Below are 27,518 nucleotides of genomic sequence, written 5' to 3'. Positions count from 1 at the left end.
TGTTCAGCAAAAATAAAGTAATTTAATAAATAAAAAATATTTCTGGAAGGATTAATATATGTACACTATTAGTAAACTCCTGTACAGAAGAAATCAAATCTCTTGGGTGTGCAGGGAGCATTTCTCTAATCTAGGCTCCAGGACATAGGAACATAGAGGGAAAGAAAATTGCTGATGAACTTGCCAGTAAGGCGACTGAATTGGCCTCAGAGACCTCCTACCCGGTCATCGGCATTCCCTTGACAGTTTAAAGGGGAACTGCACAAATTATTTCTCAGGAAAGCGCAGAAAAGGTGGAGCTCGATTTCTTCATGTGCTATTTCGAAAACCCTTTGCTCCCGATACGATATACGAAGAACTCAGAAAGTTGTTTGGACTCCTTGCAATTCAATTTCCAAACTCGTAGCTGTGTTTACCGGTGACTGGATGATCGGCACACACGCGGAAAAGCTAGGGTTACCATTAAACCCCCGTTGCAGAAGCTGTGGGGACCTTTCAGAGAAGGAGACTGTAGGTGTAATGTCGGGGTTTGGCAGCTAGACGACTAAGGTTATATATATATATAATTGACCCTTTTTGGGTGTTTGGCCGAGCTTCTCCTCCTAATTGTGGTGAGCGTCTTGATGTTGTTCCACAAATAGAGGGACCTACAGTTTCAAGCCGACTCCGAACGGCAGATATGTTTTATGAGGAGCGTTTTCATGGCAGAAATACACTCGAAGGTTCGCCATTGCCTGCCGCGGGGCGACCGCTATTGGAAAAATATTTTTCTTAATTTTGGTGTTTCACCGAGATTCGAACCAACGTTCTCTCTGTGAATTCCGAATGGTAGTCACGCATCAACCCATTCGGCTACGGCGGCCGCCGTACGACGACTAATGTTACTGGGAGCTAAATCCAATCAATCCTCTCCTTTATATCAATAGCTCTGATATCTACCTGTTGGAGGTCTCATAATGGTATCAAAACAGCGCTTTAGTGCTACTTGAAGAGTGCCAGGTGCACTTCAACCATTTTACCTACCTACCTACCTACCTACCCTACGACCAGAAAGTACCGTGAATGTTTAAATAAAAAAAAGAGTTAAAATTCAGGAAAATTTATTTTATCACAAAGTGGAAACTTCAACTTGGGAAACAAAAAGAAGTCGCTTGGGGTCATATCAGGAGCTTGCACGATGGTATTTACTTGGTGTTTGTTCAAATAATCCAGCACAATTTCGGCTCGGTGCGATGGCGCGTTATCATAATGCAAAATCCAAGTATTATTGTTTGCCCACATTTTCGGCCGTTTGCGACGTACAGCATCGCTCAAATGCTTCAAAACGGATAAATAATATTCTTTATTGACTGTCTGGCCCGATGGAAGCTACTTATGGTGCACTACGCCTTGGCAATCGAAGAAACAGTCAACATCACCTTCACTTTACTTTTTGATCGCAGGGTAAAAAGAACTTTTTTAAGAGTAATTGAAAATATTTTAAGGGAAAAATTAGTTTTTAGAAAAAAAAAATGTTCGGCTAATATTAATTTTTCAACAAATTTTGCAAAAAAAAAACTTTAAGAGGAAAAATATTAAGGAAGAAAAGATTGTAAAAATAGTGTTTTTAAGGAAAAAAAAAACAAAAATTAAAGAAAAAAAGATTTAGGTTAGCCTGGTTGGCTATAAGCCTTTTGGTCCCTAGCTATAGAAAAAAATATTTAATGGAAACACAAGTTTTTTAAGGAAACATAAGTTTTTTAAAATTGAAAAAAAAAAAAAAAAAAAATATTTAAGAAAGTAAAAACAGAAGAAAATCTTATAGGGGAGAAAATTTAGGGCTATTTTTAATTGCTTACCCAAATTTTTGTTCAAAAAGATTTTGTAAAGAAAGAATATTTAAAGGGGAAAAAAATATTTTTTTTTAAACCAGGAATGTGTGAGGATAAATAAGATTTTACTAAAAAAGTGCTTAAGGAAAAAACTTCATTGAGAAAAAAAAAAAAAAATTTAAGAAAGTTCTTTAGGGAATAAAGAAATAAATAGTAAAGCAAAAATAACAATGTTTAAAGGACAGAAAATTCAGGGGTATTATTACTATTCCCTCCAAATACTTTTGCTATTAACTAATTTTCCATTTTTTGTACAAATATTTCATATTTAATTCACCAGGGTTTTTACTATGGCACAAGGGAATTCTCAGGTGTGACTTGGCCAATTGAATATTTACAAAAAATTTAAAAAAACTATTTCATAAATATATAAACAACAAATAAAAATATTTTCAATAATGCATGTATGATGAATACAAAATATAAAATAAAAAAACAAGTAATAGAAAAAAAATATTTTCAAATAAAGAAAAACAAAAAAGGAATATAAAAATTATGAGTTTGGAACAAAGGTTTTGGAACTAGCATAAATATTTCAATTTAATAAATTCAGTGAAAGATAAAAATTCAAGTAAAGAAGTTTAGTATGTTTTTCATGAAAGATGCAGTCCAAAATATGTTTAATATAAATTAATAGAAGAATTAGGAACAGCAAAAGCTCGATAATTTGCAACTGTTCGTTTGGTTTTTTAAGTAACGCGTGCAAAAAATGTGGCGGTAATTCAGATATTGAATACGTACAGTTGTGGGCAAAATAATAAGTGTGCGACGAATTAGTGGATTCTACAAAAAAATGCATATAACTCAAAGCGTAAAACTGTGTACAAAATTCACAAAAATAACCAATAAAAAAATACACTAAAATTTTGAATAGTTTGAAAAATTTCAGGTATGTAGCTTTGCTTGTGTAGCCCATTTATCTTTTGGTAAAACATGTAAGTTAGAAGACGCACAAAGAACGCGTTGATTTTTGACAATTTTTGTTCGAGAAGGCGTTGAGGATTTCCTTCCATGCAAAAGACTTTCGAAAATGTGTTTTATATGAAAGAAAATTCTTAGCATCGTAAATAATTCAACATAAAAAAGTAAAAACCAAACTGAAACTTGGTAATATCTTGCGCTCCCATTATTTTGCACACAGAGGTAACTAAAGACTTCTAGAAGAGAGAAATTTCCATAGGCGTAGGTATATCGAGTCATACTCATGATGCCAATCAGCTTTGAATGTCGGAATTTAGCTTTATCAAGCTTTTACTGTTAAATAAATATAAATAAGTGAAAAACAGAAAAACCTAAAATATATAACAAATAACAAATAACAGATAAGAACACAAAAAAACAAAAAAAAATACAAACGAATGTCAACAATTCCCATTATGTCTACCCTCACCCCGTTAGCGTCTGTGAGCGCACCAACGTCAAGTCCAACGGCGTTGGTTTGTGTATCACAGCGTGCGACAACGCCGACGCTTCCGCATTTAGTTTAGCAGGTGACGCGTTCGCATATGGCGGCGTTGTGGAAGTAAGTGAATTGCCCCCACCATCCGCCAAATGTTGATCATAACTCGCACGTGCCGCTGCAAGCCGCCGTTCCAATTCACGCCCCTTCAATGACAAGTCGATGGGTTCCTCTTGCGCACCACCAACGGCAGAACAGTCAACCGTTGCTGTGACTGCTGCCGCCGCTGCCGCTGCAGCTGCTGCTTCGCTAACACGTTTGATTTCCTCCTTCAAAGCGGCGGGCATAAGATGCGCTGGTGGACTACCTGCAGCAGCACTGGTGGAAAGTAACGTTACTGGTGGTGCGCCCAGCGGGGATACATGCGGCGGTAAGGCAAAGTGAACGAACGGGCTGCGCAAAGGTTCTGAGTGGGAACGATATATTTGCAAGAGTTGCTGGTGACGACGCTCTCGCGCTTCTGCTTCCTCCATATCATCGCAGGTTATAGAAGCGAGATGTTGTGCTGAATTGCAATTGCGTTCTTGACGGCCCGAAACGCTGCTGCGAGCATCATCCGCCGCATCGCCAGCGGAAGATGCGCCTGAATCGCTAGGCGTTTCGCTGAGCCGGGTTTCCGCCTTGCCATAGCCAAACGGGACTAAGTGGTGCTGTGACTGCTGGTGTTGGTGTTGTTGTTGATGTTGTAGCTGGTGCTGCGACTGCTGGTGATGATGTCGCGCGCTGTCTGCCACGCCATTGAGAAATTTCGCCGCGTTGCTTAGTAGCGCGTGTTGCGCAGGTGGCTGCGGTGAGCCTCTGCTATTCGCAGCAACTGCCGCCGCTGCTGCTGCACTAAGCGCCAAGGCTGTTGGTGACATGCTGGCTGATTTGATGCAGGGATTCGTTTTGTCTTGGTATGTTTGACGCGCCTGCAGTTGATGCAGTCGCGCTAGTTGTTCAAAGCTGGCTCTGTTTGTACTACTGTCACCGATGGAGCCACCACCCCCACCACCACCACCGCCAATGCCACCTCCGCCTCCACCACCGGGACCATTGCCGGGTACGCTTTGTTGTTCCTGCAGTAGGCAGTGTATCTTAAACCAATTTGAACGACGTCCATAACGTGAACCGCTCTTTGACATGCCCACCAACAGACACTTGCGCAGGCGACACGCCTTGCAGGCAGTGCGATTTTTCTTGTTGATCACACAGTCACCGTTGTTTTTGCAGCCAGCGATGGCAGAAATGTTATTGTACGTGCGGCCAAAGAAGGACTGTAAAGAGAAGAGAGGAAAATTAAGAGAGGCATCAAATAAAAAGTTCAGAAAAAGTGACATGTCGAGCTTAAGCTATGAAACTGGAGTTTCAGAAAAATATTAAAAAATATAGATATATTTTTACAAAAATTAATGTAGGCAATGCAAGTGGCTTAAACCGTTAGCTTTTTAATTCTTTAAGGACTCCGCAAATTCTAAAAAAGATAAGACAAAATTTAAAATAAATCTTTTTTAATATTTTAAAATAAATTAGTTTTAAAATAATACACAAGATTTTACTAAAAAGTCTGAGTAAAACATACGAAATTTCGATGAAAATTAGGTGTTTGATTATAAATGAGGTACTCGGTTTTAAACCTGAATTGATGTGATTTTCGTTACAGACTCAAATTTATTTTTCCATCCGTACGCCGCTATGCAGAACTGCTGTCGGGATTCCTAGATTTTGCTTTTGAGGTACCGCGACAAAGAAAAAGTTCATTGGGGTAAGGTTGGACGAATTGGGTGGCCAGAATATGTCATTGAAATGGCTTGTCAGTTTCTTAAAAAAGAAATCACGCAATAGCGCCATGATATCGTTGGCTAACCACCCCGTGGGAGTACTGAAGGAAGGATGTTCTCTCATTAACGACATAAAATAATCGTCCATCCATAGACATTTGAAAAAAAATATTGTCCAATTATTTCACTGCTTCATGAAGACAACAAACTGTTACTTTGGGAATGTGTCGTTGATATTTTATAGTGAGTTTTGTCTTTTAGGTGACCAATAATGGCAAGTTTGCTCATTTACACCTCCAAATGAAAATTTACTTCATCACTCCAAAATATATAGGTTGTGCTTACTGTACGATATCGCTCCAACATTGTCTTGTAGAAATTTTTTTACGCATTTTTCTTTTTGTCGGAACAGACTAACAAGCACAGACATATTTAGACATAATTAAGTCATTTGTACTGCACTCGAATTCCCTTTTTTATTTTCTTTAAACCTACTCGACCTCCGAAGAAATCCGAGTGGTGCCAAGGAGCCAAGGTGGCCGCTTCTTAACACATCAGTGCCAAAGACCTCAAGCCTTAATCGAGCGAAGGCTAATTACATACTGGGCAGAGTGCACTGTCTGAGTTGCCTACCTTTTCCATGTGCTTTGCCCATAGAAAGTGGCCCGTCATCAGTCCAACCAGCCTTCTACAGCCCCTCTGCTTAGTGACAAAAGGAACTGCGACAGTCAGTCGGACATGACAAGTAACACCAGTTTTGTCCAACTGCAGCTGTAGACCCCAAAGCCGGAACCGTGCTCAGTCCTGGAACCATCCTTGAAAATGCGAAAACAGTGTTTGCCAGGGTCATTTTCTGAGTTTGACCAAAATTGAACTTCTAGCAGCACCACACTGTATCTCTTGTCAAGCACGACTCTGGATGGCATGAAGTCAAGGGGCATGACGAGGATCACTAGGCATAAGAGCTTGCACGACTTGATTTGTGAAGCATTAAAGTCTAAAATTTTTCTTAATAATACTAGTTCTTGTAAGTCTCACGGCAGACTCTTTATTTCACTTAGACTGACGAGGACAAACTTGTAGCGTCGAGTACAAAGTTAATGCGGTCCCCTATCCACGCATACGTTCAACTATTAGAGAGAAGCTTTAGATTTAAAGTTTAGTTCCGCCATCGTACACCCTGTTCTCTGCATGCCCTTGATTGCTATAATTGGGAAATATAGAGAGCTTGGTGTACTTTGAAATCACTGGTATCCGTCTGAGACTCCATTTTATCAGTGACATTTTGTACTGCGTCTACTCAGGAGTAAAATCTGCTCTCGATATATAAAACCACCATTCATAAGTACCTTACCACCAGATGAGCTTTTAATTCGAGGCACAGGAGGTTGGTCTAGAAAAATATGCAAAGCGACGACCCTGGATGGAAGAAAGTATTCGATGGAAGAAAGTATTAGCAGCAGGCCTTCTAAAGGTACATTGTATAGTATACAATGAAGAAGTTAGTACGGGCTTGACGTACTAGCACGGACACCAAATAATTCAATTAGAAAAAGCAGAAAATTTATTCGTGATTTGTTGAATTCGGTCCATGTGCCACTCAGATGGAAGAAAATGGTATAGAGGCGCTTCTGGAATAAAAGTGAAAAAGTGATCGACTTAAGCGAATGAAACTAGCAAATAGGAACGGAGTATACCCGATCAGTAGTCATTACTTCTCCTATTAAAAAGTCGTAAGATAGCATTAGAATTTCGCATGACATCATAATTAATTTATGCCGATATTGCAACTGTCACTTTAACCTAATCTAATTGTACCAAGTTCTATAGTAGAGATACAGACATATGTAACCCGCACACTAGTAACAGTAAGTCGACATTAATGCTATCAACATCAAACAAAAGACTTAAGCAACAAACTTGACACAAATTTCATTCTTTCAAAGCCACCAAAAGCCAGCCAGGAATATTGAAACGCTACTTCTACATCTCCACAAATATGAATACGAATTCATTCCGAAGCATACAATGGTCCCATTATATGCTTTTACGCTAATAGCGAATTAATTAACACCTTTCAACACTGACTTGACTTGTAAATTATATACTTTCTTATAGATGCGTATGCACACATCTACATATACGAGTATGGACATATGTATGAGTGCATTAAGTGATGCCAAACCTTCTTTGTGCGCTCTCTTGAGGCAACAATTAATTTGTATGGAGTGGAGTAAAAATAGGCATACGCCAAGAAAATGGGGCACATTTTTCGATATATAAATATTACTACGATTATTTGTGTGTATGTATGAGTGTAAGTGTAACGCTAACAGTTGGGTTTCGCAGGCACACTAGACTTATCTATTCATGTCTACATTAGGGTGCATAACTCTCGATACAAAAAAAAAAAAAACATCGGTACTGTTCTTCCACCTGAATTGTAACTAAAATTTTAAAGTTGAATCGTAAATAATTTTTAAGACCTCCGCCAAAATATTTCGGGGAAATTTTAAGATTTGTGTGAGCTAAACCGATTTTAAAGTAACTTCAAAAATATCATTATTTTGATCCTATTGGTAAGATTTTTGAACAATTTTATGCAGTCCCTTAAAAACAATGTCCTCTACTACCTGAAGAGAACTTTTGGAAAAAATATTTTTATTATATTTTTTGAAATTATACATAAATATATAATATTTTATTCATAAAAAATCAAACCATTCAAAAAAATATTTTAAAAAACTAATTTTATTCATAGAAAAATCAAATCATTCCAAGAATTATTTTTCAAAACTAATTTTATTCATAAAAGAAATCAAATCATTCCAAAAAATACTTTTAAAAAGTAATTTTATTCATAAAAAAATCAAATCATTCCAAGAAATATTTTTCAAAACTAATTTTATTCATAAAAGAAATCAAATCATTCCAAAAAATATTTTTCAAAACTAATTTTATTCATAAAAAAATCAAATCATTCCAAAAAATATTTTTCAAAACTAATTTTATTCATAAAAAAATCAAATTATTCCAAGAAATATTTTCAGAAACTTATTTCATTCATAAAAGAAATCAATTCATTCAAAAAAATATTTTTCAAAATTAATTTAATTCATAAAAAAATCAAATTATTGCAAGAAATATTTTCAGAAACTTATTTCATTCATAAAAGAAATCAATTCATTCAAAAAAATATTTTTCAAAACTAATTTTATTCATAAAAAAATCAAATCATTCCAAAAAATATTTTTCAAAACTAATTTTATTCACAAAAAAATCAAATTATACCAAGAAATATTTTTAAAAATTAATTTAATTCATAAAAAAATCAAATTATTGCAAGAAATATTTTCAGAAACTTATTTCATTCATAAAAGAAATCAATTCATTCCAAAAAATATTTTTCAAAACTAATTTTATTCATAAAAAAATCAAATTATTCCAAGAAATATTTTCAGAAACTTATTGTATTCATAAAAGAAATCAATTCATTCAAAAAAATATTTTTCAAAACTAATTTTATTCATAAAAAAATCAAATCATTCCAAAAAATATTTTTCAAAACTAATTTTATTCACAAAAAAATCAAATTATACCAAGAAATATTTTTAAAAATTAATTTAATTCATAAAAGAATCAAATTATTCCAAGAAATATTTTCAGAAACTTATTTTATTCTTAAAAGAAATCAAATCATTCCAAAAAATAAACTAATTTTATTCATAAAAAAGTCAAATCATTCCAAAAAATATTTTTCAAAACTAATTTTATTCACAAAAAAATCAAATTATTCCAAGAAATATTTTTAAACAATAATTTTATTTACAATAAATTTAAATATCCCAAAAAATATTTTTCATAAGTAAATCCAATCATTCCAAGAAATGTTTTTCAAAACTAATTTTATTCATAATAAAATCAAATAATTACAAAAATTTTTCCAAAAACTAATGTTATTCATAAAAAAATCAATTCATTCCAAAAAATTCTTTCAAAAACTTATTTTATTCATAAAAAATACAAACATGTCAAAAAATATTTTTAAAAAGTAATTTTGTGCATAAAAAAATCAAATTATCTTCAATTCTAAATCATTTTGCTGCTCACGTAAATTTTGAGATTTATGAAATTTTTTTTATAATAATACATATTTTTGTTGTTATACATTTTTAAATTAAACCTTAAAAACCTCACCTGTGCTTTGGTGAGTCACCCTAATATATACATACATATGCACATCTCCTATCGTAGCAAGTATCAGTTAGAAATAGCGGCAAGTGAATAGGTCACAATTACTGTTATACATAGAAGATTTTACACAGTGGTTTTTGTTGTTGTTGTGTAAGATAATGTAGCACATTAGTGTAAAGTGTGCGAGTACAAGAAATTCACTCCTTTTTGCTTCATTTGGCCTGCAATGCTGATGGCCTTTTAAGTGTGGCTTTTGTTCAGCGCTGAACTAATTACACACCAACACACACACACATGCATATTTAAGAGCTCGTACGCACTAGTATTTACATTTATTTTTCATTTAATGTTGAGCCAATTATGCATGAATGGCAATTATAATTACACAGCAAATATTAAAAAAAAATTGGAAAGAAAAAAAAAATTAAAAAATTAAAAAAGGAGTTAAAAAACCGAGGCATAATGCATTTAAAAGCCAGCCACAAGTATGAGTGAGTATGTGTGCCAAAAGAGTACGAACGAGAAATATTTGATTCGACTTCCGCCGACGTGTATGGAGAAGGGGTCATAGGTAAGTCTACAGCGCGGAAATGGTTTGCAAAGTTCAGAAAAGGGCGATGGTCACCAAAGTAGTCGTGAATTGGTGGAAAAAATGAATAAAACGATTCTCAGTAATCTTGATTCAATTAGATTACCGAAAAATTGTGAACCTGGCTGCTTCACGAGCTCAACGAAAAAAACAAGTCAAGTCGCCTTCAAATTGCTTCTCAGCATCTCGCCCGCCATCGAGTAACACGAGGTCGTAAACAGCGCTTTTTGTACCAAATCGTCACTGGAGATAAGAAATGGTACCTATACATCAATATAAAGCAAAGACTGGATGGCGCCAGGAGATACGCCAAAGAAGTTCATTATAAAGGCTAATTTTTTAAGAGTTATAGGAAAGTTTTTCAAAAAAACCCACGGAAAATTCCGAAAAATACATGAAATTTTTATTTAAATCGATAGTACTTTCCATATAATTTAATATTTGAAGATTATTTCAAGCAAATGTTGACCGCGACTGCGCCTCAAATAATCCATTCGCTTAGTCCAATTTTGGCATACTCTTTCCAATATTTCGGCCGGTATCTCACATATAAATGCTTTAATGTTGTCTTCCAATTCGTTAATTGAGGCAGGTTTGTCTGAATAGACACGAGCTTTAACATAGCCTCACAAAAAATAATCTAAAGGCGTTATATCGCACGATCTGGGTGGCCAATTGACAGGTCCTGAACGTGAAAGAAAATGTTCACTGAACTCGCTTCTCAACAAGTCCATTGTTACGCGTGCTGTGTGGCATGTGGCACCGTCTTGCTGAAACCACATGTCATGCAAGTCAAGCTCTTACATTTTGGGCAAAAAAAGTTGGATATCATTTCACGGTAGCGCTCACCATTCACAGTTACGTTACGATTCGCGGCATCTTTGAAGAAGTACGGTCCAATGATACCTCCAGCCCATAAACAGCACCAAACTGTGACCTTTTCTGAATACATTGGTAGCTCCTGCAATTCTTCTAATTGATCTTCACTCCAAAATCGACAATTCTGCTTATTTACGTACCCATTGATCCAAAAATGAGCTTCGTCGCTGAAAACAATTTTTCGACTTTAAACTTTCTTAACAGAGCACGCATTTTTTAATAAAATTCAATGATTTGCCGGCGTTGTTCGTTTGTAAGACGATTTCTAGTTAAACTATAGACCAAACTGAAGATGTTCGACAGTGAAACAAAACACAAAACGTGCGTCAGCTGTTTAAATCAACTGTTTAAAAAGACAATAGCTAAAAAATCACCCGTTATATTGGAAAAGGAATAGCAGAAATTTCATATCGTGTGTGCAAAATATTATAAATTAATCAACGCAAATTTTTAAACATTGAAACAAGTTTTAAGGAACGCTACCAGGAATTGAAAGAAATTGACATATTTTCTCACGAGAAAAATAAAAAAAATGCCTTTTCAGCGCAGGAATACCAAATAATCTCTTCCCTGTACTTAGTTCATTCGTATTTGATAATTATTTGTAAGCCAGTGTTACGTATTTAAACCTTAGTATCTTGAAATAATTTTGTTTTGTTTGTTTTTTTTTTTTTTGTATCGGGACACTCAGACACAATTAAGTCCATTGTACTGCACTTGGATTCCCTTTTTAATTTTCTTTAAATATACTCGACCTCCAAAGAAATCTGAGTGGCGCCAAGGAGCCAAGGTGGTCGCTTCTTAACACATCAGGGCCAAGGGCCTCAAGCCTGATTCGAGCGAAGGCTGGGCAGACGCACAGAAAGTGGTCCGCCGTCTCTTCCTCCTCTCCACATGTCCATAGAAAGTGGCCCGGGATCCATGTTAGCATCAGGCCATTTTATCTACCGACATAGTTCAGCCTGGATTTAAGGATACTAATGAGAAATTTTCATTTCATAATTTAAATTGATTTAAGATCATTTCACAACATAATCGCTATTGACTCTCCATAAAATCGAGCGTCTCCATAAGGGACCTGCATCGTTAATAGAATTTTTTAATCACTATTTGTGAGCCATGGCAAATTGTTTCGCTACTCCAGTCACAATTGGTATGACACGATCATTTCTTACCATGAATTGTATAACGATTTGCCCACGATGTAGTTTCATACTTTGGAAAAGTTTCGATTTTTTTATACAAAAATTATATAAAATTCTATTATCGAGTTTTTGCCGTAAAATCTCATCCGCTTCCATAATTTTTTTTAATATCATATTTGCTTTTGTGAAGTTCATGTTTCCATTATATTCCATTATTAAAAGATATTTTTTGCTTTTTATACAATCAACCATTTTTGAAGCTGTTGTTAGTAATTTTATTTATTCTTAGTTGTATCAGGTGCACATCAACCGTGCCATATTATAATAACAGCGAGCTTCAATAACATTTGGCACACAAATTACCTTAAGCCAGCTGAAAAAAGTTACTAAAATAATGCTTTTGCATCCAATAAATTTCATATCTACTATTTGCTGGTATTCGTTCGCTCTCCCTTTTTGGTTTATTTTCAACGATAGCGCTCTTAAATTTTTTTCTTCTCTTTTTCATATCATTGCCAGCACATTTGATGCTTACATAAATATATACGTGTGTACACCTGTAATTGTGTTGCATGTTTAATGAAAATTAATGATTTTTAATGCCATAACAATAATGGACGAGCAAAAAGCACTGCAACAACAGCAACAGCAATTGCTGCTTCCACACAGCATCCTCCATTTGTTTGTATATTCATTGATATTGCCGTTGTTGTTGTTGTTGTTGTTGTTGTTGTGAAGGTATTGCTCATATTTTTAAATCAGCCTTTGTTTAACACACTGCCATCTGCATAAAATGTTGGCAACCAAAAAAGCAAGACAAAGCACAAAAAGTGAAAAAGAAAAACCAACATCTTATTAAATGAGAAACAAAAAGGTTTTTATTTCATTTCTGCTACTACTAAAGCAATTGTTGCTGTTGTTGCCTCCTACTTTGTGTCATTAATGCACTGGTTGTTTGCTTGTTCGCTTGTTTGTTCGGCGACCTTGACTTTTTCACCAAGCACCAGCTGCTTAGCCAGCTGCTCAATCGCTCATCAGCAGCCATACACTCTCGGCAGCACACCTTTGTTTGGCTGATTAGTGATGCTCATTTTTGTTGTTATTTTTTTCATTTTTAGTTTTTTGAAAGCTCTGTTGTTCGCGGCTTCTGCGCGGCGTTCTTATTGTTTCTTGTTGCCAGCTGATGCACGTCGTGCCTCAGCCATTGGCGTTAATGCGCTACCCACTGATTTGCCGCTCTGTATGTAGTGGCTGTTGCACTTAATACGATGCTGTTTCGTATGTATGCATGCATGTATGTATGCATGCATGTGAATGTGTGGGGATTGTCTTCCTACCATACAGTAGCTTAATTTGGTAGGGCTTTTTGCCTCGCAAAAGCCGTTATTAAAATGTCATAATAGTGACGCTTGCATTCAAAATTAATTTCGAAGATTATGAATTTAGATATTTCACTGGCAATGTCTAACTTTTTTGGGCAGCTGAACGCAGGTGCAAAACGTGGGTGAATATCTGTAAATAACTTAGTTAGTCTTAGCTTATGCTTTAGAAAAATGAGTCTTTTGCGGAATATAATAAATGTGTGTGTATATATTTTTTTATAAATGAGAACTGAATATGCGAGACAATCGAGAAAGAGGTGGAAACTGAAAGAAGGTTTTTTGTCATTATCTGTGTCGCTAGTTTTTATACGGGGAAAATGGGAATAGGAAAATGTGATTTTTTGTATGGGTGAAACACTGCCAGGGGAAAAAATTATCAAAAATCAACCAGAATTTTTAGCCACTGTAAACTAGCACTTTATCATATTAAAATTTAATGAGCTACAAAATTGAATGCGCAATATTTCTCTAAAAATTCGAATTAAAATTGTAGGATTGTGATGAAAAGTTTGTGTAACTTTTCTTATTTTTGTAAAAAAAAAATAATTCGGGTTTATTTATTTTTTTTTTTTACTTATAGATATATTAGGTTCTTTTTTAGCTGTATATCGATATCGATAACTTTGGTTTGACAGCTGAAAATGGCAAACTATGTTGACATCTCTGTTCAATAAGGTTGACAAGTCATCATGAATGATAGAAAAATGCTTCCTAATTGTAGGCCGCCGTAGCCGAATGGGTTGGTGCGTGATTACCATTCGGAATTCACAGAGAGAACGTTGCTTCGAATCTCGGTGAAACACCAAAATTAAGAAAAACATTTTTGTAATAGCGGTCGCGCCTCGGCAGGCAATGGCAAACCTCTAAGTATATTTCTGCCATGAAAAATCTCCTCATAAAAATATCTGCCGTTCGGAGTCGGCTTGAAACTTTAGGGACCTCCATTTGTGGAACAACATCAAGACGCACAACACAAATAGGAGGAGGAGCTCGGCCAAACACCCAAAAAGGGCGTATATAAATATTTCAATTATGTTATGTTAAAAATATTCAATTATTTGAAAATACAGGGGGAAAGCGGAGAAATATTGCAAAAATTGTTAAAGAACATGATTATTTATCAGATCAAATATTTAACGCTGATACGCTGACACAGGTTTATGGTGGAAAAAATGCCGTCAAGAACTTTTAAGAAAAACGGAAAAACAGCACCTGACTTTAAGGTTTCTTAGGACCGAATAAAATTGTTACTTTGCAGTAATGCATCTAGTGATTTCATGAACACGCCATTATTTATTAACCGATCATTAAATCCACGATATATGAAAGGAGGCAACAAAAACAATCTTCCAGTTTATTGGAGAGCGAACAAAAAAGCATGGATGACTGCCAGTTTATTTAATGAATGGTTTCATCATTGCTTTGTTCCTGACGTAGAAAATTAAAAAAAGGAAGAAAAGCATTTAAAGTTTTACGCCTTTGCATTGCCTATGCTCCATCACATGCCACTGATTTATGCCATCCTAATATTCAAGTTGAATTTTTACCGCCCACTACATCGTTATTGCAGCCTTTAGATCAAGGAATAAAGCAACATTTAAAGCATACTACATACGCAAATCACTTGAGCTAATATTGCAGAAGATGGAATAATCAAATGTGGCGGCCAAGGAAATCTGGAAACAGCTCTCAATTTTAAATTGTGTTGAACTCGTTGGTACGTCACTTAAAGAAATCTTACAATTAACAATGAGAGCTTGCTGGAAAGCACTATTACCAGAGATTGTAGCTCAGGAAACTGTTGCTAATCCAGAAGAGGACGAATATAGAAATGTAGCAAGACTGGCGAGCGTAATAAGAGACGATGGATTCGATGAAATTACTATGGATGATATTCGAGAATTAGTTACGGATGATGGATGAAGAACATTTAGTGGGAATGACAAACGAAGCATTATCGATTGGAGATAGCTCTGATAATATTCAGGATGTAGAAGAAAAAATCTTTCACCAAAAAGTGTGGAGAAAATTTTAAATCTGGGGAATGAGTTGAAAGAGTATGTTTTAGAAAACGATTCTCTAAAGAATAGAGCAGAAATATTCAAAAGAAATCTAGAAAATAATTTATCTGCCAACCAGGAAATCTATAAAGATTTACGAAGTAAGGGGAAACAGACTTCAATACAAGATTTTTTAAAATAATATAAGTAATCGCTAAAAAGAATCAGTGGATCAGGCTCTGACTTTGAATTAGGACAACCACGAGCAAAACGTTTCAAACATACTCAAATTATAATAAGTGATCCCGAGGAGGAAGATTTGTGGAAGGTTGTGACTTGAATTTGGTTTAATGCATTGTTAAGTAGATTAGAAAGGGAAATCTACCGAGTCAGCCTTGCATGAGGTAGTAGGGACCGTAGAGAAATCCCTGGAGGGAAAACAATTCACTTTGGCGGCCTTTATAGACATAGAGAGCACCTTTAATAATATTACGGCTGAGACAATTGTCACTGCTTTAAATAGGCTAGGAGTGGAAAGACCTATCTACCTCTGGATCTCGTCCCTGCTTGGTGGTAGGGAAATAAATGCTGTGGCAGGAGGGGCAAGAATAACTAGATTCGTACATAGGGGTACACCGCAGGGCGGCGTCCTCTCACCTCTCCTTTGGCTAGTAGCTGCGGATGAAGCTTTAACTCGCTTAAACAGAGGTGGGGTAAAGGTGGTAGCATATGCCGATGACTATGGTCTGAGAACCCTTCCCATCAGCAATGGCTGAAATTTTGGAAGGTGCACTGGCTACACTCAGTAGATAGTCTGTCAGCTGCGGTTTCAGAGTCAACTCTGACAAAACAGAGTTGATGCTATTCTCCAGAAAATACAAGCCTCCACCTTTTAAGCTTCAAAGACTTAACAACCAGTGTCTTACTCTTTCATCGGAGGTCAAGTATCTGGGTGTAATACTTGACCCAAGCTCCAATGGAAGCTGCACATAGAAAATCGAGTTAAGAAGGCCAATATAGCCTTCTACGCCTGTAAATCTATGTTCGGCAAAAAATGGGGTCTCAAGCCACGTGTCGTACTTTGGATGTACAACTTAGTGGTTCTGCCAATTTTGACATACGGTTGCCTAATTTGGTGGGGAGCTCTTCAGAAGGGCTACAACACCACTAAACTAGAGAGAGTGCAGAGAACTGCATGTGTGGGCATCACTGGTGCTTGCAGAACATATTCCACTGTTGCGGTTAACGTTATTCTGCACTTATTTTCTGTGGATCTGCTGGTTAAATCTATTGCTGCTCCGAGTGCTATTAGGTTGAGGGTTATTGGCCTTTGGAGACAACTTCTTGTAGGACATAGTAGCATCTTGAAGCAGATATGCCATTCCTTCTCTGTTATTCGCACTGACATCTCCATCCGCAAACTGTGCTTTGAGGGTTGTGCTAGGGCTATCTTTCCGAGCAGGCAAGATTGGAAAGAGGAGAGAGTCGGTACGGATATAGATACCTCTCTTTTCACTGACGGATCCAAAATGGTGTCTGAAGTGGGAGCGGGGGTTTACTCTAAATCAGCCTGCATTTCGGTCTCCTTTAAACTGCCGGAAATAAGCAACCTTTTTCAAGCAGAGGTCTTCGCGATTCTGCAGGCATGCAAAATGCTTCGGGATCGCTGTTGGGAGGGGCCATTAATTTTTTTTTCGATACTCAAGCTGCGATCAAGGCCCTGCCGTCGCCGTATTGCAGCTCTCTTCTGGTGAACTCCTGTAAAGAGGAACTCAAACGTCTCGAACGTGCAGGAAACATTTCCCTTATCTGGGTTCCTGGGCACAGGAATATAGAGGGAAAGCAGAAAAAGAGACAGTGGAACACTTTCTCTGCAAATGTCTGGCTCTGGCGGCTAGGCGCTTGAGATTCCTTATCGTGCCCTTTAAGGATGATTTGAAGAAATTCTCCAGCCTGGATCCCTTTTTTCTTCTCCACTCCATCAACAGTACTGGATGGTTGCAGACGGGGTTTTCTCTTAATCTTTTCACAGGTGGTGGTCCACATTATGGTATCAAAATGGCACGTAAGTGCTATTTGAAGTGTACCTGGGGTACTCTTGCCATATTACCTACCTACCTAGATTAGAAATTCTCTTTTTATTTTGTTTTTTTTTTCAGTTGTTTTTTATTTGGTTTTGTGTTGTATAAGTAAATGAATTGTTATTAATTTATGTTGTTATAATGAATTGAATAAATGGAAAAATATCTTAAGTAAAACATATAAAAACTATTTTTTTCGAATAGGAACTTAAACCTGATTTTTGTTTGAAGTAAAAGTCTCCTACAACGCTATTTTCTACAATGTGGATTTTTTCAGGAACCTATTGACCGTGTTGGAGGAGAGTTACCTGTATATCTTTTCGTGTATCATCGATTCTTATTACTTTCGAAATGAGGAAGGAGATGCCGTTATGGCGCTCGCTATCGAGCTAATAGCAAGACGGCAAGACTTCCCTTACAGGGCAATTAACACTCGATTTAATCAAATATTCAAGCCACCATTATCGCCATACGGCCAGATTTACTCCAAAAGGTAGTCAAAAATTGGACTGACCGAATGGGTCATGTAACTCGTAGACGCGGCGGACATGGGTCGCATCAGGACTAGGGAAAACAAAATCGAAATTAGTGGAAACAATTTGTTGAGGACCTTTGTCCGCCTTTTTAGAAAATAAATTTGGTGACAATATACTAGAACAACAACAATCAAAACATACTAAAGGGGCTTGGTTGCTCACGCATCGGGGTGCTTTTTATAATGCCTATAAATCAACAGTGAAATTTGAAATTGATACTTTGATTCACACTTGAGTCTAATCTAAGACTTACATTTGCTTTAAATTTATCTGCATATGCCTTAAATAAATTCGGCACTGAAAGGGTTAAATAAAAATAACCACTTAAATAAGTAAATAAATTTTATTATATGAACAACTAATTTAACTTTTATGGCAAGCCTCAAGTTTCCACCACATGACTTTACGACTCTGCTGCGCCCTATTTGTTTGCTTTAGTATCTATGCATGTAATATTATTTGTAATATGAATGTTTTTTTCGAAATTGGTACTACAGGCATTGGCAAACTTAGTCATGGAGCGGTAGTCACCGTAAAAGTGATCCAAATGCATTTTATACCTTTTTTCAATTTTTTTTTTCAGAAAATTGGTACTACAGGCTTCAGCTAATTTAGTCATGGAATGACACTCAGCGTAAAAGTGATTCAAATGCATTTTCTCCATCTAACGCATGCTCAATAACTTTTTATTTATATGGAAGAAAATACGTAACACCTCAACGAAAAAAAAATTGCCAAAAATCAACGCGAGTTTTGAGCCACTTTAAACTTGCACATTATTATACTAAAATTGAACGAGCTGCAAAACTACATACAAAAATGTTTTTCTTTTCTAAATTTTGACTAAAAAGTTAGAAATTTTTTTGTAAGAATTTACGAATTTTTTTTTTTTAATTTTTTGTAGCTTGCGATTTGGCTTTATTGGCCTTTCAGGGGCTATATGAAAAGGGTCGCCTATGACAACGAGCTCGAGAATATTCTAGAGCTGAGTAATTCAATAGTGCCCATTATAAATTATATACCGCTCGAACTATGTACGCTTAAGACTCATGGAAAATTTGTATATGCGCATTTTGTGCCACCAAAAGAGTTGTGACGGGCATTTAACAGATATTATGGTTCGTAAAATTTACATAAATAAATGCCATAGAATAAAAAAATTATAAAAACAGTTTTCGACAAATTTGGTTGTGTTTTATTAAAAAAAAATCTTCTTTTTATTGCATCACCCCGTATAGCGACACGCTAGCTTATTCCGCACTAGAACGTCTAATGAAGTTGTAGTAAAAGCCATAGATTTTAAATTTAAATATAATAAAATCATATAAAAATTTGCTTAGTACAATAAAAAGTGAATAACTGTGGCAACGTGGGGCCAGCACAAAATATCATCAGTACAGTTCTTCTAACATGCAGCGCTTTTTAATTACAAGCAATAAATACTGGGCAAAATTACATAAGAATTTCTCATAAGTACTATTTTCAGTTTTCAGTACATTTTTTAAGACAATATTTTATTTCCCCATTTTGCGCTTGAAGCAAAGTTTTTTCTCCTTATTTCTCCAAGTAAGAGTTTTTCACTGCTTTGCAATCAGGCATAAAACAGTGAGACGCATTGCAACTTACCAACAGCAGCAGATGAGAGTTTAAGTGTTCCGATGGAAACTTAACGCACTGTCAATGATCTTCTGGATTAGCATGCATTGATTTGCCACTTGATTGAGTGAGCATAAAAAACACAGCAGTTAGCGACCAATGGAACAAGTGTCCAGCTGTTGGGCGAATTAAAGTGTGTTTTTATGAATTGGCGCCCTATTAAAAGCGCACTAAAGTCCAGCCAACTAGAGACGAGACAGCGGAATGAGACAGAGAGTGAGAGGGAGTGGTAGTGAGTAGTAGAGAGAGCGAGATGAAGAAAGAGTTGACCAGCACCAATTATGCGCCACAGCACAGCGAGTAACTAATTAAATTAAATAAATTTTATGATACAAGCAGCCGACTAAGAATAATGGTGACATTTAACAAATTGCAGCCGATGCACTGCACTGCAATGGAATGGGCGGCAATAAAATGGTTGGCTGTAATATCTTTATGCGCTTAAGCCATAGTGAAGTGGAAAATAAATTGTCTAGTGTCATTCGTAGTGGGAGTGGAGAGGCGGTTGAGCGCTAGCTGAGCGGAGAAAGTAATGCACCGGTAAGGAGGCGCGCGCTCTAGCAGAACCATGTGGTGACAAGCTAAATTACACCGTCTTGTATTTGCACAGCAGGCGTTCGAATGAGCAAGCATTTTGAATTGAATGAAATTATAAAAATAAAAATGGTGATTAAAAATGCTGTGGTCGAAACCTAAGCTGCGGTGGACACCAGTGTTATTTTGCCATAAACTTCAACGTTCGGTTTATGTGCTCATCGGTGCAGCTGAGCTTAAGCCGAGGTCCTTGGCGATGATTACACAGGCTTACAAATAATTAGCAATTTTTTTACTCAAGAACGAGAATATTCAATTCGGGTGCAAAATCGGTCGCTAGTGAAATCAACTAATTATATCGCAAGTATCGATTTTGTGTTAGCCACTTGTTAAACTAAATAGACTCCTGCAGCGGTAGGAGTCGCCTGAGAATTATGTAGATTCCTGAGTAGTAGACTCCTGGGTATTATTATTCGCATACGAATATATTTTATGTCTATATTTATCGTTGAGTTTTAATAATTTTTTCTCTCTGACTGCGCATTTTCTCCAGGTCGAAAAAATTCGTGGATTTGTTATATGGAGAAAATGCGCAACACCACTGAGGAAGAAAATATCCAAAATCTACTGGGTTTTCTAGCAACTACAAACTTTTTAAGGCATTATCAAATTTTTTCAAAAGCAAAATTTCTTAAAGTTATATTTTAAAGAAATAAAAATATAAAAAAGAAATTGAAGATATCTCACTTTAAAAAGCTCTACACCAAAATGAGAGTAAAACTCAAACAACTGTAAACTTTTTAACAAATCATCAAATTTTTGCAAAATATTTTTTTTAAATTATATTTTATCCTAGAAAATGAAAAAAAAAATTTTTAACAATGTAAAAAAAGAAGAAATTGAAGATATCTCAATGTTAAAGAAAAAAATCTATTTATTAAAATTTTCAACTTGGCATACATCTTAATTACTATTATTTTTTTTCAGAAAACAAAAAAAAAATTTAATTGTTGTTTAACCTAATTTTCGCAAAAAAAAGTTTTTTTAAGGATATTCTTTTCCAAAGTCGAAGATATTTTACTTAAAAAAATCTCAAAATTATTAAATTTTTTCCATAACAAAATTTGTTTTCCAAAGATTTTTAACAAAAAATAAAATTGTTTTTCGAAAAACGTATTTTGAAAAATATATTTTATCCTAAAGAAAAAAGAAGTAGTTTGTAGAAATATTAAAGGAGATCGAAGACAATTCACTTTAAAAAGCTTTCTATCAAAATTTTCAACTTAGCATAAATCTCAGTTATTAATTTGTTTTAAAACAACAAAACAAAAATATTACGTTTTAATTAATATAATAAAAAAAAATTTTTTTTTTTCAGAAAACAAAAAAAAAATATTAAATATTTGTTTTAAAAAAATTTCTCAAAAAAGAAGTTTATTGTTTTAAGGATATTCTTTCCCAAATTGAAGATATTTCGTATTAAAAAAGTCTACACCAAAATTTTCAACATTGAATAAATCTCAAACAGCGTCAAACTTTTTAACAAATTATCAAATTTTTGTAAAAATTTTTTTAAATTATATTTTATCCTGGAAAATTAACAAAAAAAAAAAACCATAAAAATATAAAAAGCAACTGAAAATTGAAAAACTGTATTTTGAAATTATCAAGATTGAATAAATCTCGAAGTTATTAAATATTTTCGACAAAAAAAATTTTTTTTCGAAAATTTTTAACAATATATCAAATTTTTTTTCGAAGAATACTTTTTAAAAAGAATAATTTTTCCTAAAGAAATAATGAATTAGATTATAGAAATATTAAAGGAATTCGAAGACAATTCACGTTAAAAAACTTTGTATAAAAATTTTCAGCTTAGCATAAATCTCAATTATTATATTGTTTTTTTTTTTCAGAAAAAAAAAAAAAAAAAATATTTGTTTTCTAAATTTCAAAAAAAAAATTTTTTTTAAGGAAATTCTTCCCCAAATTCGAAGATATTTTACTTTAAAAAACTCTGCACCAAAATTTTCTACATTGAATGAATCCCAAAGTTATAAAATTAAAATACAAAAAAGGAGTTTTCAAAAATTAGAAAAAAACTAAATTGTTTTTTTCAAAAAGCACTTTTTAAGAGGTATGGTTGGTTGGTTGGTTTAAGTGGTGATTCTTCCAGAATCCAACTAGCGCTTCCGCACCACTTTGTTGCCACATCCTCGCTACCAGCTTGTTTACCAGTTATTTACGGGATGACATATCCAGTCTGTGCCGTTCAGAAACCTTATCAGACTCTCGAACAGCGGTTTGCCAGGGTTAACATTCTGTCCTTCCATAGGGCAGGTCATTCACAGAGGAAATGGAAGATTGTTTCCTTTTCCTCCGGTTGAGAGGGATCCCCATTTTAGCTGCTTGTTCTTCGATAGACCAAAAGCCAGTTTTTACTGCCGTTAGTCAACAGGCGTCCCCTCGTTTCATGTTTATCAATGTTTATGACAGCTTAGTTTGTAGATGGGCCATAACGTTCTGCTAATTTTGCAATTCGTCTGGTCTTTCCATCTACAATCTGCGATTCGGAGGTATTTTAGTGAAATTACCCTCTTGATTGGACCCAATGGTGTGAATACCGATTCTGCAAGAGTGTTATTCATGGCAGATCCCCTTCTTGCCAGTTCATCCGCTTTTTCATTATCTTCAATGCTCCGATGTCCTAGGACCCAGATTAAGGTAACTTTATGGTTTTCGCTCAAGGTGGTAAGGCTAGTCCTGCTTTCTTCCACTGCTTTAGAAGTTGTTGTAGCCGAACCCAGTGCCTGGATTGCAGCTTGGCTATCTGAAAGAATAGCGATATTGCCTTAAAGAGGGATCTGCGATTAGTAGCCTACAAGCTTCCCCAATTGCCAGTACTTCCGCCTGAAAGACACTGCAAGCGTTAATGAGACGCACAGATCTTTCAATTTAAAGTCTATGAGAATATAAGTATATCAGCTCCAACACCATAATCCATTTTACTGCCATCTTTATAGATTGTAGGGTCGAACTTGTTTAGTGATTTAAGAGGTATAATTTATCCTATCAGCATTGAATAAATCGCATAGTTATTTAATTTGCTTCTTTTTAGCTTACTTCTTATTATACGTATAAACTAATTTTTGAAAAAATGTAGGACAATACTTAAAATACTTGGTACACTTGTGATGGAATCGCTTAATAAGCGATCCTATTTTTCCCACAGAAGCATGAAATTCAACTACATTCAGAATTGTGGTAAATTCAACTCTTATGGAGTGATGCATAAGGAATTCTGCGCACTGAACCAACAAAGATGATTTCGGAAAATGGGATATAATACTAAAAAAAAGGCGCTATAAGATGTCAAAGCCATTCACAGACCCCATAGCACCACAAACTACCTCGCATGCGCCATCGTTACCCATTAGACACCAGAAGCGATTTTCTTTCAATTACAAAAAATAAAAATTATCTACACTAAATCAATTTTTGTTTTTTAATTTGGATTTTTTAATTTTGCTTAATTGGTGCATAGATTTAATTTGATATGCATAACAATCTACCGTTGATAATAAAATTTTACGAAAATTCCATTGCTTCTGCTAACGTCAAACGAAATCTTTTCACCTGTGTCCCCGCTTTTCCAACTTCTCATTCCTGTTTGATCTGCTTCACAGTAGGTCACAACTATCAATTGCATAATAAATTACACTCACCGCAGTTTGTATGCGTCCGCATCATTAAAGTGTTATTAGTATGACGCCATAGCCGTGCACATACATACATCCATACATGCGTCATAACGAAATACTCAAGACACCAACAGGTTGGCTGGCGCTTGTCAGACATTATGGGGTATTGCTCCATATGATTTCCTGTTTATTTTAGTGGCATGTGGTATATATTTGTTCGGTACATTCATGCAGACGCTTACCAGTGATGCTATGCTTTTTTATGCGCCTTAATGGCCATCAATTTGGTTACACTTGATCAACTTTGGCGCACTAATTTCCAATGTGCGCTTTACCATCACCACTGTGCGCTCATAGTTTTTATTATAGAATTAGTTGTTGGATTTTTCTTGTACTATTTTTTTGTTTCTCTGATTTAATTTTTTGTTCACTGCTGCACATTGTTCACGTATCATCATTAATTTTGTATGGTGCAACGTATCAGTTACGATTTAATGAAATATGCGGAACGAAAAGTGTGGTGTGAAATCATTTGATCATTAGCCAGCTAAGCTGATACTAATTTAATTTGTTATTAAAAGCAGATTTGTATGGGCATTGGAGATTTAAAATATTTTGTATAGTTGCATATATGTAAATATGTACGCCAATGAAGCAGTGAATGTAATTTAATAGAATTTCCGTACCCATTAACTAATTTGACGCAATCTGCTGGCCCACAAAATGCTGGATATGGGTGAGTTAAGGGGTTACACTACTCTATGATTTCGAAAAATTGGACTGTTTTTTTTGTGCTTGAACAATACCTCCGGGCCGTCACCCTTTCAAGGGAAATTTTAGTAATTTACAGACTTATTTAGTTCCACGATTCTTTTAAAGCTTGTATTAAGTGGCCAACTCATTGCAGCAATAACACTTATTGTGCGCTTTACTGTAAATCAGTGAACACTACACTAAATATACGTACTGTTATAATTACTTTTGCGCCCCATGCTATTGCCTCAGATTTCTGTAACTGTTTCCGCATGATTTGCACTGTATACAGCAAGCCCCTGGCTCTAAAACAAGCAGACACTCGACAGTCACGCCTATTGTTGAGCAGACCTTTGCAGTTTTTGTAATGAGTTCATTAGCTGAATATGTCGGAGTTACCCCTCATCATTTTCCTTGGCTTTCTAGCTCGCCCCCAAATGGGAGTTTGGTTATTTTCCAGAGCAGGTGAGTACTTTAACGAAGTTAGAAGTACTGAGCTAATGGAAGCGTGGCAAAATATGACACAAGTGTTTGGCCCCCGAAATGTTCCAATTGTTGCATTTAGCAAAAATCTACTAGTGCATCTTTCCGATAAAGTTAAATATCTAGGAGTAATCTTGAATAAGAAGCTGACATGGGAGACACACTTTTCACTGAAAGTGTATCGCGCATTAAGGATTTTTGAGCAATGCGGCAGAGCCTTTGGTAAAACCTGGAGTCTGAAACCTGCTGTGGCCTTATAGATATACACAGCATTTATCAGACCAATCATCACTTACGCCTTTGTGGCGACGGACCATGGTTAAGTCCACAATCCGGGAACTATACAGGCTTCAAAGAAGTGTATGCTCTAAATGCTATGCTTAACTTGCTCCCCTTGGATTTTAAGATACAACAGGAAACAATAATAGTGAGCTTAGGCTCCATAAATATGGTTTTGGGCAAGAAGGCGGAACATCGGGACACAGACAAATCTTTAAGATGCTATCTGAGCAGTATCAACTGTTTTGACACCTAAAGACGACCTGATACCCACAGTTTAATTTGGAAGGCAATTTGAGGTCAGATGAGCAATGGATCAATCCAGAATGCATTCAGGAAGGTTTGATGGACATTTTATTTACCGATGGATCCAAGAATGAAATAGGGTCTGGAGCCGGATGGTACTGAAACGATAGTAATAAGTATCACTATGCTATGGGGGGAATGGCAACTGTTTTCCAAACAGAAGTTTTTGCCATCCTAAAAGTAGCCGAATGGATAATCGAGAGGAGATTGAGCGGGAAACAGATTGGAGTTTTCAGTGACAGCCAGGCTGCACTGGAGAACACGAAGCAAACCTCAAAGATTGTACAAGAATGTAAGAAGAAGCTCAATTCTGTCGCAAGACAGGCTTGTAATTATTTGGGTTCCAAGACACTCCGGTGTTCAAGGAAACGAAATCGCCGACGAATTGGCCAACCGTGGATCAGCGGTGCCCCTACAGGGGCCAGAGCCTATAATCGGAACCAGTTCCGCATGAATCATGAATTGGATCAGCGATTATGTATGCAATCTACATAAAGAGCGGTGGTCTGGTCTAGAATGCTGCAAAACTACAAAATATTTTGTGACAAATCTGAACAGAAAACTGTTAAACTTTCTACTAAAACTTGGAAGGAAAGACGTTCGGTTGAAGGTCGATATTATTACAGGGTACAATCCATGGGATCAGCATGTGACCGCCATTGGAATCATTGAGGACCCGATGTGCCTGTCTTGCTTGGAGGAGGCGGATGACGCTGAGCATTTTCTTTGTGAGTGTCCCGTATTTGCTAGATCAAGGTTACAAATTTTGGATTCCGATGTAATGACAAGAAGTAAAATTCGTTCTCTCAAACTGGAGGATATTTTCAGATTTGTCAAAAAATCTGGATATTCTAAGTACTTCTATTCCTCTATTCTATCCTATATTTTTCCTTCTGTTACTTCTCTCCTGTCCTCCTTGACTTCACTTTTCAGAGCTTTAGTCTGAGTGTTTTAGGAGCCACCAAATGCCTTGGTGCTCCTTGGCTCGACCAATCCAAATGTCAATTTCATTAGTGCATCAGGATTACAAGCAAAGAAAATTTTACTCTAAGAAGACCCAGTAATCGGCTGTTACTATATACTAGACTTGATGCACGACTTGTGCGGAGTCTTTTGCAAAAAAGCCATCGGATGAGTGTCGCTCAAGAAACAATTTTCTTGGGCCAAAGTCTTATTGAGTGCATTATCATTGGTGGCCGATGCAAATAAAAACAAAGCGTATCAACAATCAAAGCTTTTAGATTGAGTTTATACCCCAGCAGTCCAATCAAGAGAATGCTTTGTATATTACTTTCTTTGATTTTCATGTAGTGCTCCAAATGGAATTCTATGCTCCACAGTAAACAGCAACTGAAGTGTATTCAGTGAACACACTGAAGTGTTTTGAGAGGGAGTTTTTGTTTCAAGAGGTGTTTGTTTGTCGAAAAACACGATAATAATAAGAAAAGTGATGGATGTTTACCCCCGCGAGTTAGAGGTTAGAATTTGCCCGAAGTAACGAATGCCTGTCGTATGTTAAGAGGCGACTAAAAACCATACCTTAGCCTGTTACTTATGAGTTAACTCAACTATAATAGGCTGAGCGAAACAGAAACGGCTTGGTGACGATGAGAACAATGTCGTCATTGGAGCGTTCAACCACCTAACAGTGCATAATTTTACATTTGCTTGCCGTGCTTGCATGTCATTCCGCATTTGGGGTTTGGTCCCACGTGCAAGTGATTGTAACATAACAGAGACTCAATCTGCTTGTATACTCTGTCGACCGAGTCCAGGCGATATAACCTTGTCAGCACTTTAAGCCAAGGTGTTGAGGTACCCGTGCCAAGAGCTGCATGACTGGTAGTGCCTAAAAAACCAGCCGTTAACGATGCCCCCGATGCCCAGGCAATCGAGCTATCTGCCTATTC

The 27,518-nt window shown here is 36.0% G+C and overlaps 1 protein-coding gene across 1 annotated transcript in view; it reads right to left on the bottom strand.

Annotated features, from left to right (window-relative positions):
* Window positions 1–3,257: 3,257 nt before the first annotated feature.
* The window catches only part of LOC129242829 (protein embryonic gonad), a 36,028-nt gene continuing 11,767 nt past the window's right edge, over window positions 3,258–27,518 (bottom strand). The window contains exon 2 of the mRNA XM_054879688.1: window positions 3,258–4,586. Within this exon, the coding sequence (XP_054735663.1) occupies window positions 3,258–4,586 (1,329 nt within the window). The remainder of the gene's footprint in view (window positions 4,587–27,518) is intronic.

Source organism: Anastrepha obliqua, chromosome 3 (genome assembly GCF_027943255.1).
Source record: "Anastrepha obliqua isolate idAnaObli1 chromosome 3, idAnaObli1_1.0, whole genome shotgun sequence".
NCBI classification, from domain to species: Eukaryota; Metazoa; Arthropoda; class Insecta; order Diptera; family Tephritidae; genus Anastrepha; species Anastrepha obliqua.
This window is presented reverse-complemented; position numbering and strand designations above follow the sequence as displayed.